General features: G+C 36.6%; 3 protein-coding genes across 4 annotated transcripts; 1 reads left to right on the top strand and 2 right to left on the bottom strand.

The window, feature by feature from the left end:
- Positions 1–358: 358 nt before the first annotated feature.
- LOC126756143 (delta-1-pyrroline-5-carboxylate dehydrogenase, mitochondrial-like) lies at positions 359–3014 on the bottom strand. The gene is made up of 2 exons (XM_050468992.1): positions 1975–3014; positions 359–1867 (listed from the first exon to the last, which is right to left on the bottom strand). Exons 1-2 carry the CDS (start codon positions 2852–2854, stop codon positions 960–962), a joined length of 1788 nt encoding a protein of 595 aa, XP_050324949.1. The 5' UTR covers positions 2855–3014; the 3' UTR covers positions 359–959.
- Positions 3015–3094: 80 nt separating this feature from the next.
- LOC126756174 (uncharacterized protein C15orf61 homolog) lies at positions 3095–4170 on the top strand. The gene is made up of 3 exons (XM_050469035.1): positions 3095–3670; positions 3731–3917; positions 3986–4170. The coding sequence occupies exons 1-3, from the start codon at positions 3569–3571 to the stop codon at positions 4114–4116; spliced, it is 420 nt and encodes a 139-aa protein (XP_050324992.1). The 5' UTR covers positions 3095–3568; the 3' UTR covers positions 4117–4170.
- Positions 4171–4851: 681 nt separating this feature from the next.
- LOC126756159 (acyl-CoA Delta-9 desaturase-like) lies at positions 4852–9705 on the bottom strand. Of its 2 annotated transcripts, none has more exons than XM_050469023.1 (5): positions 9588–9705; positions 6355–6659; positions 5887–6223; positions 5621–5806; positions 4852–5537 (listed from the first exon to the last, which is right to left on the bottom strand). In XM_050469023.1, the coding sequence occupies exons 2-5, from the start codon at positions 6650–6652 to the stop codon at positions 5219–5221; spliced, it is 1140 nt and encodes a 379-aa protein (XP_050324980.1). In that variant the 5' UTR covers positions 6653–6659; positions 9588–9705; the 3' UTR covers positions 4852–5218. The 2 variants fall into 2 exon arrangements, with proteins under 2 accessions (XP_050324980.1, XP_050324974.1); XM_050469017.1 differs by lacking the exon at positions 9588–9705 and adding an exon at positions 9070–9334.
- Positions 9706–21155: the final 11450 nt, after the last annotated feature.

The following is a 21155-nucleotide window of genomic DNA, read 5'->3' as shown; positions in this document are numbered from 1 at the left end:
CAAAACTGTCAAATGTTTGCGAAATTATGTTTTTGTTGTTATTAATCAATACCAAATAATTGCATCTTTATCTTACACAATTAGAATAAACGTTTTATTCCTGTCTTCTCATCTCCTTCTATACGTATACACACACACGCACTACCTAAGTGGCAATCAGACAAGAAAATCCAATGTTAAATTGTCCAAGGTTTTTTTATATAATTCAATGAAGCCCATGATTTTTAATCTTCAAGGAACTGAGATTGTATACATATTGTATAATTTTTCGTAGCAAAAATGCCGATAAATTCCCACATTTTTTTTTAATTCCCACATTGATTTTTAAACACTTTCCAATAATAACACATGTGCGAAATTTAAATGTATATTTTTCTTTATTAAAAATATTTCAGTATTGTCCAATTAGAAGTTCGCTATATATAGAAACATGTCAAAATAATATATTTATCAGCATTTGCATTCTGCGGCTCCACTCCTTAGACGCGCTTATGACTAGTATTGACCCCTAAACATTTAATACAAATGGAAATATAAATAAAACCACAAGCAAATGATTATCGCAGGTCTGTGTTGTTTTTATTGTACACAAGTATGGGTATGTAATAAAGTCCCACAAACGCACCAGAATATAAAAAAATATTGATAACAAATAGGGGGCTTGGCTACTGGTGAACGTGACCCATGTTCGATGGCATTCTACATTCAACTCGCTGAAGTAATTAGCTAAGCATATACATATGTATGTATGTACGTTAATTGTTCGTTAAAGAGATTCTAATACACATTGAGTAAATTGTAATTTATAATTGCTTAATACATTCAATATATTTGTAATATTCCAGTATTCATGGAATAAAATAAATGATTATTAACCACAAAATATTTATATATTTTTAGTTTTTAACTGCCATTCGAGATTCGCTTAGTTTCATTTAAAGAGAAATATCATCAGTTATTTAATTAGTCGTTTTGTTCATATAAGGATAGTATATATCTGGTATTGGTACGAAGGTCTCTTTTACAGCTTGCAATGAAGCGAAACGCATCAGATAAAATGGGCAACCTGCTTTATCGTTAGTGCCGGACTGGCGCGCCCCACCGAAAGGCTGTTGCCCAACGACAGCTCCTGTGGATTTATCATTAATGTAAAAATTGCCAGCAGCATCTTTAAACTCATTTAAAGCTTGTTTTAAAAACGGCTCATCTGTAGCAAAAACGCTGCCAGTTAACGCATACTGAGTTGTATTTCTAACCAAATCTAAGGCCTTATCTAAATCGTTGTCTTTATAAACATACACCGATAATACTGGTCCAAATATTTCATCTGTTATTACACGCTTATTAGGATTTTTCACCTGTACAATAGTTGGTTCCACGAAGAAGCCTTTCAAATTGGACAAATTTCCACCTGTCAATATAGTGCAGTCGGGATCCTCTTTGGCTTCATTAATAAAACCAAGAATACGTTGAAATGAGTTCTCATCAATAACCGCCGAGTAGAAACTGTCCACTTCACGAACATCGCCTACTTTCAAATTCTTAGTCTTCTTAATGAGTGGTCCTTTAAATTGGGACTCCCAAAGCGATTCTGGTACATATAATCGAGAACATGCGGAGCACTTCTGTCCGCCATATTCGAAAGCAGAGCGAATAGTTTGCGCAACTGCGGTCTCCACATTCGCTGATGGATGAATGAAGTGGAAATTCTTACCTCCACATTCACCTATTAAACGTGGATAGTTTTTATACTGATCAATTTTATTACCCACCAGTTTCCAAAGGGTTTTGAAGGTCGCTGTGGAACCAGTAAAATTGATACCAGCCAAATCGGGGGAATTAGTAATCGCATCACCGAAATTTTTGCCTATCGAATATAATATAAATATTTTATACACATAGTTACAAATATCTACAAGTATGCATACATATGCAGCTAAATTAATATATATTAGTTTTAAAAGGGTTAATTACCAATAGCAGGAACAAAGTTTACTACTCCATCAGGTAAACCGGCTTCCCTCATTATTTTGAATACCGTCCAGTTGGAGAGCATCGCCGTGTCTGAAGGCTTCCATAACACACTACAACCCATCAAAGCAGGTGTAAACGCTAAATTGCCACCGATTGCGGTAAAATTAAATGGTGTTATTGCTGCAACAAATCCCTCTAAGCCCCGAATGCGTAAATGGTTTTTGGTTATGCCTGGCTGAGGACTTAGAGGTTGTTCCATGGCCAAATTTTTCAAGTAACCGGCATTCATTCTGGTAAAATCGATCAATTCAGCACCAGAATCAATTTCAGCCTGTATTACTGTTTTTGATTGCCCCAACATTGTAGTGGCTAACAATTCAGCACGATATTTTTTGGCCATAAGATCAGCAGCCCGTTCCCAAATTTCAATACGTTTTTTAAGAGGGGTTTTATCCCACTCCTTTTGTTTCTGCACTGAGACACGTATAGCTTCTTCTATAGTAGCATTGTCAGCATAATAATATTTTGCAAGCTTGTGATTCTTGTTATGTGGCATAACTTGGAACGTCTCTTGTCCCTCTCTTATCTCTTTACCGTTTATAACAATCGGTATATCTTCACAATTATTTTCATAATGTTTAAGGGCTTTCTGCAAATCTTTGATTTCATTAGACCCGGGCAGATATTGCGGAATTGGTTCATTATATATACGAATATCTTGAAATTTCTCTGTTTGTAAAACCGAATTGGTTAATTTGGCATCGGAAATTTCCGCCTGCTTGGCCTGGCTAGATGAGGCACGCAAAGAGACTTTTAATGCATTTTCAACATTTAATTGAACAGCAGAACGCCTGGCTGAAACCCACAGTCTGGGCCACATTTTTAAAATGCTGTCTGTAATATTATAATACCAAAAAATAAGTTTTACTGGAAACTATTCGTCTTGATTATTATCACGTAATCTGTGGAGCAATCACTACACCATAAAAAATATATGACTAGCCAATTAAGAATGATATGTATCTACTATTCTCACTATTCTCTTAATCATCCCCAGAAAATTCCTACTATGAAAATACGAATAAAAAGTGTCAGACGTTGGCAACACTTCGCTAAACAGCTGTCTTGATACTCAGTGCTGTGTAATTACATTTCTAAAATGCAAAATTTACATTTCCTTTGATACATTTGTTATTATTTGCCAGAGGACAATAGATAAAGGAAAAAATATTTGTGGTGCTAAAATCAATTAAACAATATTATAAATAGTGTATGATTGAATAGAGACGAACAAATGTCGTTGATAACATTCATCAACGGGTTTCTGTTGCATCTTTTATATACTTTCATCATCACTGTCATCAGCTGTTCCAAGGTCACATATTTTTATATTCTATAAAACTTGTGAAAAATCAATCATACGTTGAGGGATAAAAACAAACATTCAATATATATGTGATTAAAGTTTTTTGCCAAGGCGGGTTATCGGGTTTGGGATGTCACGTGGCATCCAAAACCGGTCTTTGGTAAATAAAACATATCGTTAACCAAATAAATGTGATTAAAAGTGACGTACTCGAAAAGCTTTTCCAATATGCGTCTTTCTGCTAATTTGATGAAACCAAAAGCTTCAGAAATCTTAACCGCTTATCTTAAACAATGTAACGAACCACCGTGGACGTCATATTTTGTGAAGGCAAATGGAGCATAAAGTAAAAAAGAAATTTAACTTACGCACCTATTTGTATGAATTTAGTTCAGGGATGTTGAGAACGATCAGCGCGGTAGGTCACACTTTAATTGGACTCTTGATTCTGGAGCAAATTATCATATACTCCGTACTGGATGCTACCCTTATATGAAATATCACTGCAGTAAACGGGCAATTCAAGATCTTTCCATGGAAGATAAGTTTTTCCGATTTTTGAAAGTAATAAATTTGGGTAAATACAATTATTTCAAATTTATTTTATTTCTGGGTATTCTTTTATAAGTATTTATATAACTGCAGGACTGCCAATGCTATTTTATGGGCTTGCTGCGATACATCTTATATCTCATACGGAACTTGTTCATTTACCAAATGGTGATCGAATCCCTATATACTTTCTTTATGCAGAAGATAAGGGTTCTATGCACTAATTATGATACGATATTGAAACAGTTTTACATAATAAAATGAGTTGAAACTCCATATTTAATGTTCTTTTAATATATTAGTTAAACTTTTCAGCGATGAGTCATGTCTTCACTTTCACTAATTTAAGATGGTTTCAGAAATTTTAAACTCGTTTTTCTAAAAATGTTTTTTTCAATTGTCGAAACAAATAAAATTTGCTCAGGAAAAATTGGACAATTCAAATCTTTTTATGACTAGTTTATTACGAATTTATTGACTAATTTTTCTATTCAAATGTCCCGGCAGGCACGATTTTTTTAATATTGTCTACAAAATGAACCGAAATTTTTTTGTGAATGGCCAATATGGATTAATTTGATAAAAAAAGCAAAAAATCCTCATTTTTTTCAGCCATAAGTTTCCTGAAAGGCTTCTAAACCCTGAAGAGTAAATTAGGCTATTGGTTGGGTTATTTATTTATAGGCCACCTACCAGTGTGTGAGAAGTACGGACTAAGCTTACATAAATTCCTGAATCCTTCTTGGTGATGACGGTCACCGATGATGTTAGTTGACAAAACTTCAAACCTTCATCCCTTCATAAAATATGTTTTCACTGTTTTCTAACGTCACATTCTTAAATATTTTACAAGGTCTCCCATACTTCCTTCTTACAAACATCGTGGCAAACTTAATATACCCTGTTCAGGGTATAAAAATATATAATATTTTTCTCTATTTAAGAGTAAACAAGATTGGTTTCTATTTTCATAAGTAGTATTTTATTCAAGGGGTTATACATTTAATCCTATTGCATAAATATGTATGTGTAGAGTATGAATCAATGAATGCATGCATGTACAAAATTACTGATTTCAATTAATAATTACAGGAGCGATGAATGGTCAACCGCATCATATTCGTATGTATCTACATACATTTCACAATACAGCTATATACGTTATATCATATATTTATGTGTTTTATAAATTATCTTAATTTATCCATTTAGCTAAATTGCTTCTTTTAGATTCGCTTTGCACAAATTGTAAATTTAGTGTAAATGATAAGACACATTGTGAAATTCAGACAAGTTGGGTTCAATATGTATTAAAATTAAAATTAATTACTCCTGCTTCTTATTAATTGTAATAATGCCTTGTTGGTCCTCTTTGGTAATATCACTGTCGCCATAGCCCCAAAGCTCGTGTGAACCATCACCAGTACGTTTCACCCGTTTCTCAATGATGTCGGCGGATACGGTCTTCAAATCATATGCCCAACCAATTTTAGCGAAGAAATCGATGAAAGCAGTGGTTAAATTCAGAGAATAGTTGCCCCATTCTGCTGTTTTGTAGTCCCATGGGAAGACATGGTGATAGTTGTGCCAACCCTCACCAAATGCAAATGCTGAAACAGATGGGCATTGCGAAGGATTGATGTTTCTATATAGGCAAAAATAAAAATAGAAAACGTAGAGTCCAAGTTAAGTGAGGTCGTAATGCATGGGAATTATAATTGTACACACTTATCATATGGACGACCTCCAAATTTGTGCGCAGCACTATTCACACACCAAGTGACGTTCAACAAGAAACACCAACGGAACATGGTTGCAACAAACCAGGAATTGATGAATGTCTCATTCCAGAAGTACATGGGTATAACGGTTGGGAGAATAAAGCACGCCAAAGGCATGAGTATATTGTAGTGTCTGATGAAATAATATAAAGGCAATTGTGTTGAAAATTCTAAGTATATATAGTTAATGTTAAAAAATACCGTTAGACTTACTTCAACTGCCACATGAGAATACGATCAGCGTGCAAATCGGTCAAATCTAAGCTTTTGCCTTTAGCAATAACGTCAGGATGTTTCTTGCATAACAACCAACCGATGTGGGAGAAAAAGAAGCCTCGTGTAGCATTATGAGGATCTGCATCGGTTTCGGAAAACTTGTGATGCACACGGTGGTCACGTGCCCAGTGGAATGCGGCATCTTGGAAAGCACACGTATTGAAAGCAATCAGTATAGCTCTTAAAGGCCACTTAGCCTTATAAGAGCGGTGAGCCCAAAGGCGATGAGCTCCTGCTGTGATACCCAATACACCAATGGAATAGAGATAGATGGCTGAAAAGTGATAAAATTATGATAATATTAATTATAAAAGCAGCAAAAATACAAACATATTTGAATATACGATTTTAAACGACTAATGAAATAGCATTTTCGATGTGTAGAAGCTAATTAGAAATACTCACAGAAAAACACAGTCGGCCACTTCGCCGAAGTAAAGAATAACCAAGCACCGTAAAGTGCAGCAATGTGCAAGTACCCAAAGATAATTATATTTCGCCAAACCAGTTTAAGCTTGCGTTTTTCTGCACGTTTTCGTTGAAGCACATCAATGTTCAAGGCTCCATCAGCCGTGTCGGCATCGTATTCAAATAGAACTCCGGTTTCTTTGGAAGCTCCTAAATTGTTTTTGGTTCCATCATTCTTTTGTCCCGTTAGGGCATCCAGAGAATTGTGATTTATTGCTGCTGCATTTGGTGGCATGATTAATCTAGAAATATAAACACGAATTTATAAAAAATATTTGAAATTAGCCTTCAGCATTCATAGAACATCGTGGATTATATTGGAAATAATTGTCATATTTTTGTTTGGCATCGGCGTATGTACCACACATAACATATACAAATATCATTACACAAATTTTGATTACTACTACAACAACAATAGCAACAACCAGTGATTTTGTAGTCAATTTATTAATTTCATTCGCTAACATCCAATAGAAAACCCTTCTACAGAAAAAATTGAACTTTATTGGAAGTCTGGTAATCGGGAAGGAAAAAACAAATCAATACTATTTGTTGACTTCCGTTTATGTACTGCTGAAAAAACTTCTGTTTTTACACTTAAATTTATTCTCAAGTAACTGTAAGCAAATGCAAATACTTAGTAACTAAAACTTGTCCAAAATGAAATCTTAACAAGTCATAAGCCCGATAAAAAAAAAAAAGATGAAAAAGAAATTCGATGAACGTACTTTTCCTGTCATTGCTGCTTAAACAGTAATATAATCCACGCACCGGTAATTACATATACTTATAGTGCAACTTTTCATCCTCACAATTTTAATTAGCCAGTAGAGTACTACATACATATGTATAAGTATATGTATGTACATGTACTCGTGCATGAACGAACTCAGAGCCGCGCCATATATACGTTTGTGTGCAGGTATGTTCATATGTCTGTGTAAGAGTTTATCAGGGGAAAACAGATTTGAGTGTAAAGTCTCGGCAACTGTGATGATCGTGTGGTCCAGTGACATTTATTTGACTTTTTATAAACGTTTCTGACAAAGCAAATAATTAAAACCAAAATCACTCCACTAAAATGGCAGTAAATCATATTCAGATCAAAGGTTGTAATTAGCCGCTGTTAAAAGCATACATATTGAATATGATTATGCACATACAATACACATGTTAAAGTCCACACCGATCATTAAGTGGAAGCGTGCTTGGAGTCACTAAACCTGTGAAATGGTTAATCATTCAACGGAAAGCCGTGGTTAATAAATATTAGTATTATAACTAATAAGTCTTCATTGTAATTATTTATATAATTACAACAACGCAGCATGTGTTTAAATCGTTTCATGGGCGGTTTTCTTTAAAATACATACATATGTACATACTTATGTACAATGTACAGTCCATACATACTTATGTATGTACATATGTATGCGATTATGTACCATATGCGTAGGTAAGTGTAAAATAAGTATTCGTCAAAATCAGTTATATTGGAAATGCTCCTCAATTTAAATGCAGAGGAAAGGAATTTTCATCTCGATCGTCATTACCCAATTAGCGCCGAATATTTAGGAGAGCTTTTCACCTGATTCAGGGATGACTTAAACAAAGTTTAATAGTCTTCTAACTGTATGTAACTTACAGATACGGACCTTTGAGTGCGAGGACTTTTACAGAAAATATACATAACTTCTGATGAACAGAATGATTTCACGTATGATAACGTATGTATGTATGTATTTAAGTATGTCGTTCCTCTCTAATGAATGTGTGAATGTCCCCAATGTGTACAATATGCACTTTTCAAACCACACTTTTCGGTGAATTTTTACATACTTACGTACATATTTATATGTACATATGCTTGAGTGTGTGCAAATGTGCTCCCATATTTCGTATCAAGTTGGACTGTACATTCTCAGAGCAACTGTCCGATTAGTTAACCCATGCACTAAACTTGGTATTGATGGCACAGTGACAATATGTATGTAACTGTCATTCACGTGTGCTCTCGCTCCAACTTTGAAACGTGTACCGACTTCGCGACATTACTGGCATGTGCACAAGTACGTCCAAGTTATTACGTGGTATATGATTCGTATTATGCCTTGAAATTAGTTTCTCAGTTTGTAAGACCTACATAGATTATTTTCTAATCTTCCTTCAGGCGCTTGTGATGTCAGATCGCTTCGTTGTCTTTTACAACGAACAAAGTTGGGCCACGTAATATAAAATAGTCCAATATTTCGTACATACAATGCACATGCAAGTATCAGCTGTGAGTAAGTATGGAAAGTTGTGCTATCTCTCGGCGGTTACACATACATACATACTTATGTATGTATCTTCATTTGTACTTAGTGGACAGGAAGACGCGGCGTGTTATTCAATCGATATGCCCAATTGTTAGTGCAGACATGAAGGCAAATGCTCGCAGTAATAATTCGCACATGTCTGTATTGTAGTATGGTACGTACATATTTATGTATGTGTGTGTCAAGTGTGTCTGTATAATCTTCGTAGGTATGTATGAGACATTTGTGTTGCAAATAATTTTTCACTTAAAAAATAAAGCGCAATTTCTCTATTTAACACTGTATTAAAATTGGAAGTTCGCAAAAAGTGGAAATGAATCAAGTTTCTTACCGTTACTCGACTTTTCGCTATTTTACGAAACTAAAAGAATATGAAATCGGATTTTTACTTGGCACGTCGACCGCTTGGTGCTAACTTCTTCGAGTTGTGTCTCTACTAACAACTATGTATGTAAATAACACAAACGTTTACAAAAATAAATAAAAACCGAATATCGCCAGTATCACACGTTCTACATGAATGTGGGTTAAACGAAATCTCTCACTTTCGCGACCGCTTTGTTTGACGGTTCCCGGCAAAGTGCGAACTGTGCTCACAACAAGTTAGCTACACACTTTTTAGATGCTCTTCGGTCGCATCACCTCGGCCAGCGATCGTGGAACCCGTTTGCGTCTAGAATTATTTTATTTTGCCAAATTTTTACACTTCTGCACACCCTTATCTATCACCTGCACCTTTACGCCCGATTATACTTGTCTGCTTGCTTTAATTGCGAAAAGTTGCTCAAAGCCAATAACGTATATACATATGTATATATATATGTATGTATGTTATGTATATTTCCTTACCTCTGCTCTCACTACTGTTGCCGATGTAGTACTGCTTTTGCTGTTCCTTGTATGTAGTTGACAGTGATAGTATTTAATGGACACTCACTGGGTGTCGGAGATGTGTCCAGTGCATTTATAGTAAAAGTTAGAACGAAAGCTTTTCCCCCTTACTATTATTTTATTTTTTTGCTTCAGCTGAACTTCGAGCTATGAGGAAGCGATTTGTTTAATAAACCCTCTGGAGAAAATGATGTAAAATAAATACATACGTGCCTGCTTCTGGGAATCCGCATGCATATGGATAGTTCTCAAAAATATGCGTAAGTAGTTCTAAATTAATTTTTAATTGTAATAGTAATTAGTTTAGCAATACAATATAATATCTTATTCCAAATATAACAGCTTTATAATGATAGACGAAGCTTTTGAGCTTTTGCTGTTTGCAAAACTTCTATCAGAAGGCTCAGCATTTACTACCCTTGGACTCTGACATCTGACCTTTTTATACTCTCGCAACAATGTTGCTAAGGAGAGTATTATAGTTTTGTTCACATAACGGTTGTTTGTAAGTCCTAAAACTAAAAGAGTCAGATATAGGGTTATGTATACCAAAGTGATCAGGGTGACAAGTAGAGTCGAAATCCGGATGTCTGTCTGTCCGTCCGTCTGTCCGTCCGTCCGTGCAAGCTGTAACTTGAGTAAAAATTGAGATATCATGATGAAACTTGGTACACGTATTCTATAAGGAGGTTAAGTTCGAAGATGGGCAAAATCGGCCCACTGCCACGCCCACAAAATGGCGGAAACCGAAAACCTATAAAGTGTCATAACTAAGCCATAAATAAAGATATTAAAGTGAAATTTGGCACAAAGGATCGCATTAGGGAGGGGCATATTTGGACGTAATTTTTTTGGAAAAGTGGGCGGGGCCCCGCCCCTACTAAGTTTTTTGTACATATCTCGGAAACAACTATAGCTATGTCAACCAAACTCTACAGAGTCGTTTTTTTCAGGCATTTCCATATACAGTTTAAAAATGGAAGAAATCGGATAATAACCACGCCCACCTCCCATACAAAGGTTATGTTGAAAATCACTAAAAATGCGTTAATCGACTAACAAAAAACGTCAGAAACACTCAATTTTACGGAAGAAATTGCAGAAGGAAGCTGCACTCAGGCTTTTTTTCAAAATTGAAAATGGGCGTGGCCTCGCCCACTTATGGACCAAAAACCATATCTCAGGAACTACTAGACCGATTTCAATGAAATTCGGTATATAATATGTTCTTAACACCCTGATGACATGTACGAAATATGGGTGAAATCGGTTCACAACCACGCCTTCTTCCAACATAACGCTATTTTGAATTCCATTTGATGCCTTCTCTGTATAATATACATATACATGTACATTTGGAACCAATGATGATAGCGGAATAAAACTTTACAAAAATACGGTATTTGAAAAATATGTAAATGACGTATAATGAAATCTCGATTATCACTTTATCATGCGAGAGTATAAAATGTTCGGTGACACCCGAACTTAGCCCTTCCTTACTTGTTCATAAATAAATTTGAAAATTGTGTAAGCACCAACAACACACTGTAAGATTTGATGGTAAAACACCTGAAACTTGCAAACTCTTAACGAGATTGTTATAACTAAGCCAATTTGAATATAATAAATAAGCCGCTTTTTAAGGATTTTTTAAAGAGATCTTCTGACAGTGATGGGCAGGTTGAAGATATCATAATACCAAATTGTAAAAATTTTTCAAATGTCCTCTTGACTTCGGTCCAACAATCCAAACAATCCTGAAATAATCTTATATGCAAATTTAATCAGTGTGTATATGACTGGTGAATCTATGGAATTTAAATGGGCGCTAGATTACTTGGTGGTAAAACATTTGTATTAGCACTTATAAGGCAGAAGTCAGAAGTCAGAACGGAATTTCGCAAGACCTTCAGCGACTGTCTTGGCCACAATATACCCCGGCATACATTCCATACATTTAGCATTATTCATAATGGCTTGTTCTTATCATGTATGTATGTATGTGTGTATATACATACATATGTATGTGTTAGCTAGGCTGGTGCCTTTTTTATAGACGCTAATAAAATAGGTGTTTAGTGGCCAGTGCTTGTATATTTAATTATTTGAGCTTTGATCTGTCAATATTTGGTTGCGTGTTTGCTTTATTTACAATTTCACAATTCGCAAAAGTTCATAATCCGAAATACAGGTAAATACCCACTTCCTGTATTTGTGTGTGTAGGTACGCGAGTTTCTGAGATCGCCCAAGATTCTTCGAAAGTGGTATGTTAAAACCTATGGGACAGCTCAATCGAACTATTTCATTTATTTTACCATAGACCGTCAGTGAGACGTGGATATTACTTCGTAATTAAACTCGCAATATCACTATTTGCTTCTTCTCCATAAGCTTGACTGTCAAGGTTATCGTTATTCCAATGTACAAAAATGCTTATTCTAAATCCAACTAGCAACATACTGTCAATATTCTTATAACATTTATATGAATGCTGCGAATGAAATACAAAGGTCTCTAACAATGAAATTACATTAGTATGTATATTTGGTTTTTGAGCGGGTGCACCTTTGCAAATTCAGGCGGTAACCACACCAAGCGCTGTTATTCTAAATTCAATTAGGAAATCAGTTTAATTTTTGGTATGGACCCCAGATAACATACTCGTACATATTTATAAGTGGTGTGTAGAACAGTGGAAAACGGTCCATCTTAGAGATCGCTTAAGCTCTTGCTTCTGAATTACGTCGCAACGAACCTTCGTCGTGCGAAATCAGCTTTGTTGTGAAATTATTCACCCTCCATGTCCCGTCCCGATCGAACGTATAAGTTCCTTACTGGTTTTTTGTTCGGGTTTCACATTCGTCTGTGTGTGTAAACATGCACATTTATGCGTGATTTTTGCATACAACTGTTTCGTTATCACTCGTGTTTCCTGAATTGTCGCGTGGCGGTAAAATTAATACTAAATAATTGAGAACTGTTTTTGTTTTATGCATATATTGAAAATAATAAGCTCCATTTTAATCTCTACTTAACCACTTTTATTGTTTCATGCGATTCAATTAATTCTAATCTTTTGCACACAATGTTACAAATAAAACAACGTGCCATACCTGTATGTATGTGTGGATGAACTGATAAATATTCCATTGGTTACGAGTATATGGCTTTGTACATTATCATCATAAATTGATAATATGCCGACGGAACGAAAGGAAATTTTTGGAAAATTTCCGAACCCTCGCTTTATCAGCGGTTGCGTGTTTATGCCGAAAACCCCCACAACTTGTTTATAACTGTAAATAAATAACTATACTTTGTTGTAAGGCTCCTACAGCAAGATTATTCTCCACTTCTGAGCAAAATACGAAAATTCTCAATTTCTTGCGCAAAACCCTCGGGAAGCCTCTTGGTTTTTATATTCTCTTTTACCCATAATATAAATAATATTGTATCAGCTTTAATGAACAATATTTTTTAACAAGTAAGGAAGTGTTATGTTCGGGCGTAACCGAACATTTCATACTCTGACAACATGTAAGACTCAAAGCCGAGTAAATACCTCCAGGTGTTGGCAAAACTTTAAATTAAAGTAGGGGAAGTATTGCCCTTATTGCATCCATTTTAGGCATACTCTCATTTGCAAGAGATTCTTTCTGAATCGCATTAAGATTTCTTACTTATTTACCGATAAATGCGGTATAAAGTAAACCGGAAATTCGAAAGTACTTATATTAGCTATATGGGCGCTACGGAAAGTATTAACCCGATTTTATCTATTTTTGGCAAAATTTCAATATCGTACAGATTGACCGCGGTAAAAAATCACACCCATACACACTGGGATCCGGATGAAATACCTTGAGGACATTATTGTGCAAAGTTTGATTCTGATAACTTCATTGATGTTGGATTTGTATACTGTGAAGTGAAAGAATTCGATGGAATTTAAAAGATTGTTTTATTGGAAATAGGTGTGTTTGTCATCCGATTCATTCATGTCGTCCATTTTCACAGTGTTTGGGTACGCTCACATACCAAATTTGGTTCCAATTGATTAAGTAGTTTCAGAGACATAAGATTTCACTTAAAGATGGGTGGTGGTAAGCCCACTGTCCAATTTTCACACCTGAACTTATAGAGCCCTTCCTTGGTATCTTGGTTTGTGAAATTTAATGCTTGTGGCGCACTTATTTAATTGGTTTGTATATTATATACGCACTTTTGTATATTATATATATATATATGTATGTATGTATGTAGATATGTACATTAAACCATTTAGGGGCAGGGCTACGTACACTTTTAAACAGGTTTTAGAACAAAGGTGCCTCTCACTACTGTAATCCCATTTACCAAATTATAGTTTTATATTTTAATTTAGTGCTTAGTTAAGGCATTTTACGTGTTTTGTGAGTCAGTGCAGTCAGGCAGTGGTGGCACGTGGCAAGTTTCCTCAAGATATCTCAATTATTACTCAAGTTACAGCTTACACCGACGGACAGACAGTCATCCGGATTTCAATTCCTCTAATCATCCTGATCATTTATTAAGGGTGATCCATTTCGAGGTTTCCTACTTTTTTAAAGAAAAAGCACAGAAACTTCAAATTTAATAAGGAATATTTGCTATCATTTGAAAGAACATTCTTTTACATTTATTTTTTGAAGATTATCTCATTTAAATGTTGGCCGCGGCTACGTCTCAGATGGTCCATCCTTTGAGTCCAATTTCCGATGCCTAGTTCAAGCATTTTTACCTGAGATTGCCCGCATAGTTTTTAGACTACATATCCCCACAGAGAAAAGTCCAACGGTGTGATATGTGTCACACGATCTTGGTGGCCAATCGACCGGTCCAAAACGGTCTTGTTGAACCAAATGTAGCCGAGATCACTAGCTTCAATTTCAAGCATTAAAAAGACGGTTATCATGGCAATAACGGTCGCCATTAACGTTTACGTTCTCGGCGGCATCATTTTTGAAGAAATATGAACCGATGATTCCACGGACTCAGAAACCACACCAAACCGTTGTTTTTCTGGATGAAATGGCAGCTCTCGAATCTATTCAATACCCAAAATTTTGCTCGAAAACGTCGGTTCCTTGGAACTTTTCAAGAGCGCATAGTGTGAAGTGATGTCGCTTGGGAATGTTGTGCGACTTCAGTTCTTGCACAACCTGTATTTTGTACTCTTTCAATTTAAGATCTCGACGCCATGAATGCGAATTCGAATCATGATGTTATCACTTATCAATATAATGTATTACATGCGCGCGCATTGATCTGCATGTTCATGCATTCATATATGTATATTTATATGTACATATATTTGCATACACTTCCGAACAAATAATGCATAAGCATACAAACATACATATGCGTACACATGTGAATATGTCACCAACACAAAATTGAAGCATTGTTCTACAAAAACAATTGTCTACATAGCAAAAGCACCACAAGTCAATATGGCAGCCGAATTGGCGAAGAACAAATGTAGTAAGTCTTACAACAAAAACGATTTTCATTCATAAACGCAGGCGCAAATTCCACAAGCGACCTCGCTTCATTCATAAAAACAGACGCCGTAACATCTCCCCGAGCATGCCTTCGCCTACAAGCGTCTTTTCGCGACGATGGCAAAAGCTAAAAATCATAAATTGAACAACTTTCTGATGCTTCTTCACAGAAAGAAGTGACAAAAGTGGCAACATAGCCGTTGTCGATTTACAATATTTGTCTAAAATATTTTTCCGTGACTCGCAAAAATCTGCGTCGATATGTATACACGCGCATACATCTTCATACATATTTACGCTGGTTTGTAGGCGACGCTGTTCGAGCAGCAAGGGAAGCGGTAACAATCGGCGATCGTTTGTTAGTTTCTTTCGGCACAGCTCGGATTTTCTATCATCACATAAGTGCTGAACCAATGAGCGCGACAAATATTAGAATACACACGTTCTTAGGGACACAGTTATTAAGCCAGCTGCACAACTACATAACTGTGTCCATAAGAACGTGTGTATTTTAATATTTGACAGATGTCGCTTACAGTCTGTCGTGCTCAATTTGTTCAGCACTTGACTCTTTGACAAAACGCCAGTTTCGGCCATTGGTTGACCGTGACAACGGAGATGCGAAAGAAGCGTGCGACGCTTGTTATTATGAATGTATGTACATATGTATATGGCTCGCATTTGCTTTCGTAAACATACAGACAAATGTGCCAAAGAAATAATATATGTATGTACATATGCACATATGCATGTGTCATAGAAATTCTATTGGTGCAAATATGGAAATGATAACGAAATAATGCGAATATGCATATTTCATGAAGGTCATTAATTTTTTTTAAGAAATGAAGTTCATTTGACACATCTTCGCTTTGTAATAAACGAAATAAATATAACTTTTTTGAAATAATTAAAAAATTAAAAAATAAAATTAATTATTTTTTATCTAATTTTTTACGATTTTGTAAAAAACTAAAATTTTTACAATTTTTCTGAAAAAAATGGTTCATATGATACAAGATCACGCATATGTATGTGTCTCAGAGAATGCTTCTTTACATTCTTTGTGTGACTTTGCATATTTTTCTTCAAAGCATTTCTCTTTATTCATTCTCGCATGAATTCAGTCGTTTTACATATATTTCTGCCACTGCACGTGCTCAATTCTGCTAAATAGCCAGAGCACGGCGAATTCCCCTTTGTGATTCTATCAGCTCTGTTAGCCGCGCAATCGAACCGTCATACAGATTTCGATTTGCACCTTCTCTATGTTTTAAGTTCTCTGCCTTCTCTATACTTTACGTTCTCTGCCTTCTCTATACTTTACGTTCTCTGACTTTACGTTCTCTGGTGAAACATGGTAATAATTTTCTATGGTGAAAAACGCTCATCTTGGACGAGTACCTCTGCGAATACGTTCTCTGTTTACAAAGAACCAATTTCGAATGCAAAATTAAGTGGTACAAGCGCCACCTGCTGTGGAAATTATTAGATCATTAAATAAATTTGACGCTAGAGGACGCGCCGTATTGTGGTGCAAAGAAATTATCACAGAGTGTGCTATGAGAATTGTTTTATCAGCGAGACGAGCTGAGTCTATTGAGTTAGTTACAAAAACAAAAAAAACATCCTTTTATCATAATAAATAGTAATATCTTATAAAGTAATCATCCCATTCCCTCCTTTATAGTATGACTTTGCATTGCGGTCCTTGCAGGAGTAATTGCTGGCGAGTCCGTGGTTCACTATTTAGTGATTGGTAAGCGCTATTTTCAGTTGCACCAGGGTACGTACATATATCATGTACCGTCTCAGAAATTGGCTAAAATAAATACCAAATACTTACGCGACTAACTTATTTTTCCATCGGATTATGTACGCATTTTTGTTGCAAATTAGAGTGCCTAACTGGAAACTGCGCTCAAAGAGCAGTACGCGAGGTGCACGGCCCCTGCACGAAAGCATTGAAAACACCGGAGAGCATCTTGCAAAGCTTTGAATCGCACTGTGAGCTAATTTGCACCGATCGTATCGCCACTCGGCTAATGACATGCGTTAATGATGTCTCATCAAGCAGCGCGTTTATGCTGCACTGGCGATTGTGAGTCAATCATGTGCACCACGATGCCTTCTCGTATGCGTGTTGTGCGTACGTAGCGAGTACGTGAGCATGCACACACCCACAGACGCGTCAGTGGTGGGGAAGAGCAGAAGAGAATCGTGTGAGCGCTGCTTCGTATTATCAAATGATGCCATCAATCAGCCGTCCGAGCACAGTCGCGTACCGCTTGCTGCCTTTGTCCCGTTTGGTGGAGTTACTTGCATTGTTGCTATTGCATTGGCTGCTGTGTATTTGCATATAAATTGCTTGCTAACGTCAGGTTATCTTTGTTGGAGTATCAGTCATGTTGTTGCTCTTGCTTATTGCCATAAGTTTTGTTGCTTGCTGAATTGGTCTGCGATCGCCTTCTCTCATTCCCCTTTCACTATCTACACATTTTGACCGAACCGATGTAAAGTTGGTGAGCGTTCATCTTGACAACCGTTAACTACATATGTATAACATTTGCAGATATTTATGGCTAACGGCATTGGGCACATTAGCAATTATTAATGAGCCGGGCAGATCCAGTACACCCTTGCTTCATATAATTTTGTAATAATTGTTTTTTTAATTAAAAGGAAAAGTGAGACAATAATTTTTGTTCACTTCTGCTCCTGAAAATTTCAGTAGCGTTATGGGCAATCGAAGACAGCTGAAAGAAGGGCATAGTTAGTGACACTCGTGTCCAAGGTGCTGTTTTACTGAGCAAATGCTTCTTATTAAATACTTTTGCGCAAATGTTCGGTTACTGACTGCATTTTCGTTTTTCTGGAGCTCTTTTCTTGGAATTTGATCAGCGCTGACTTGGTCTGACCTATGGTTACTTGTGCGATGCATACGTGTAACCATATACATACATACATATATTCTTCATATAATTAATATATGTATATTGAGTTCAAAAATCTCACCTCTCCTCACCTTACCACATCTCTACCATATTCTCTATGTCCACCCTATACATTTTTGATTTGAAGTTAAGGGGTCCGGGTGGTCTAGAAATTAAACGCTCAAATTAAGGGCGTTTTCTGGATTTTTTTTAAGGTTTAAAAAAAGAGCAATTGATTTAAAATTTTCACATTACAGTTTATTTATAGTACTCTTATGAAGAGTACAAAAATATTTTTTTGTTAAATAAAAAAAATTTTGACAATATTAAAAATGACGTCCAAAAAAAGCTATCTTAAAAAATGATTCCCGGTGCCGTTGTTTATTTTGACTCTTAAGAACATCTGAAAAATAAAAACCAAATAAGTTATTAATCAGTAAGGAGTGCAGCTATCGCTGGAACTACAACCAAAAAAAATTGAAAATTAAAAAAATTGCACGCTTTTGAAGTTCAGATTCTGAAAACAGTATTTTTGGACCAGTTTTAGATCGAAAAAAATCGAAGTTCTTAAAATTAAAATTTGATTGTTGTCCCAGCGATAGATATTGATCTTATAAACACCATATTAAAATTTCAAGTGATTCGGATGGATATTTTTTTTTTCATCAACGGCACGCCGAAAAAAGTAGTTTTGAGATAAATGACGTACAAAGCATCCATTCATTGAGCCCCTCGACCGCGCGCTACCTGCTAAAACGGCTGTAGAAGCTAAAATATTCTTAAAGGACTATACTTTTGAACTATCAAACAAAAAAAAAATCGATTTTTTGAAAATTCTAGACCACCGGGACCCCTTAATTAAAAAATACATTAAATTAGTCAAAAGTTGTATCGCCAGCAGCAAAGCGAGTGCAGACTTTAATTTGAACTAACAAATTGTTAATGAGTTCATTAAAAATGACCAAACACGACAAATGTGTGTATACCATACACCCTTATGAGTATTCAACCAATTAGATATTAAGTTATGAGCGGTAAATTAGGCGACAAAGATATCTACTTAGCACAGATTCGTGTAGCTATGCTGGAAACGTACAAACCCCACACCGTCAAAGGCGCTAAAACACGCTTAGCATTTGATTTTATATTGTTTGCTTGCCGACCTGCGCACATAAGCACACACGCATGCGCGCCGATCCGCCCATTTATCCAACAGCCCATCCATCCAATCATTTATCTATGCCCATTGTGCGCAGCCGCCGCCTGTTGTGTGTTTAAGTGTATGACTTTGTGTCTTAATTTATGCCGTTTGTTGTTGCTGGCAGAGTAGATGCGGCACGAAGGCGTGCCACGCGTTGCCTTGCGCTGTCTGCCTAAATATTAGTGTTCATTTATTTGATTGGCAAAAGCGACGGCGAAGTAATCACTTGTTGGCATGTCTATTTTGACTTTGGCTGTTTTGTTGCGGCTTTCTGTCACGATTAATTAGGCAGCACTTTAACAATGCTCTGTTCGATGTGAGACTGAGACTGGTGCAGTAATTAAATGCTGCTGTTTCGTACCCAGAAACGTGGTGAAGTAGGAATCAGATAAACACGGCCACAATGAGATGCACGGGAAAGCGACGGACTCGAGATTCCTTTGCCGACTAAGATCAAATACGCACGGGATCGTTGAAATCCATAACAAGTGGGGCCTGCAATTGAACTGTTGAATTTTTACTTCGATTTCGATGGCAAGAGCTGAAATAGCGACCCACTGTGCATGCATGAAACAAGGGGCTTTTCCACCAAAATGACCAAAACCAAAAGCTAACGTTAACACGGAGTTCCATTTTAATTAGTCGGATATGCATTTATAAACATCGGAATAAAAGTTCTTGCAGTAAATATTTTGATTATTTGGAAATCACTCCGCAATGCAGCAAACGTACATGTGTGTGTTCATGAATGCATTGTGCACTGGCTCAAGAAGGCTTGAGTGTTTACAGGTTTTCCAGCAAGAACTTGACACAAACATGCTCAGCATTGTTGCCACGCGCAAGTGTAAACACAGCCACGTTAAATATGACAAAATCTCCTCGAGGGGCAGCGTCACTCAACGCGCGCATGCTGCTACCTCAGCTGGCGAAAAGTGCTTTTGACGCTTATGAAGCTCAGCAGCAGCCGCAACAGTACTAGAAATGTCCGTGGCAATTCACGCAAGGCAGCTTTTCCTGTTTTGCCACCACATTTGCACAACAAACAAGCAATGCCACTAATTGCAAATTGGGCGCCCACAGCCAACTTGCAGGCTCCCGAAGAGAAAAACACAAGCAGACGCACAAGAACCGCTTCGGTAACCAGCGGACTGATCGAAGTGGACAATGACTTTGCTACACGAGCCATTCTATATTCCAATTGTTCCTTACTTCTGCTGCAACTGCTGCCATCCATGGTCCAACAACAATGGTTACTGGCTGCCGGTTTCGTTGTCATTCTACGCGGACATTTTGTGCATTTGGTGGCTGCAACTATGAAGTGGATCTGCAATGCTGCTCGTGCTCGATTTGTTGCTGCTGTTGCTGTCTGCCTTTCTCGGCAGAATGGCGCTTCGCCATCTTGCTAACACCAGACACTTCTTTCAACGCACTCACACAGTAACAGAGGGGCATTTTCTCAGTTGCCTATTTTCATGTGCTTGCACTATTCTAAGAACACAGGAAAATTACATATTATATGGAAAACCAATATGTTGTCATCATTCTGTTAGTCTGCTATAAGCGGTATTCACAACTCAAGCGAAACTCTCATGGATTAGAGGCTGTTCTGTTTTAGTTTTCTTTGATAAAAGGAATTAGCAACAACTCCTAGAATGTTTCTCCTCTTTTTCTATCAATATCAGCAGGATCGGGATTACATCTTCTGAGAGATTGTGAGTTTGCATCAATTCGGGGCATTTCTGGGGTATAATGTATAATGGGCACAAAGCTCCAAGATCTTCAAAGAACCATTCAGCCGAGGAGTGCTGGGAGAAACAACATTTTGCGTACTGAAAAGCCTTGACTTGAGACTCTTGAGATTATGGG

This window comes from Bactrocera neohumeralis, chromosome 2, assembly GCF_024586455.1.
Source record: "Bactrocera neohumeralis isolate Rockhampton chromosome 2, APGP_CSIRO_Bneo_wtdbg2-racon-allhic-juicebox.fasta_v2, whole genome shotgun sequence".
Classification (NCBI taxonomy): Eukaryota; Metazoa; Arthropoda; class Insecta; order Diptera; family Tephritidae; genus Bactrocera; species Bactrocera neohumeralis.
The sequence above is the reverse complement of the archived record's forward strand: the minus strand, read 5'-3'. Positions and strand labels throughout refer to the sequence as shown.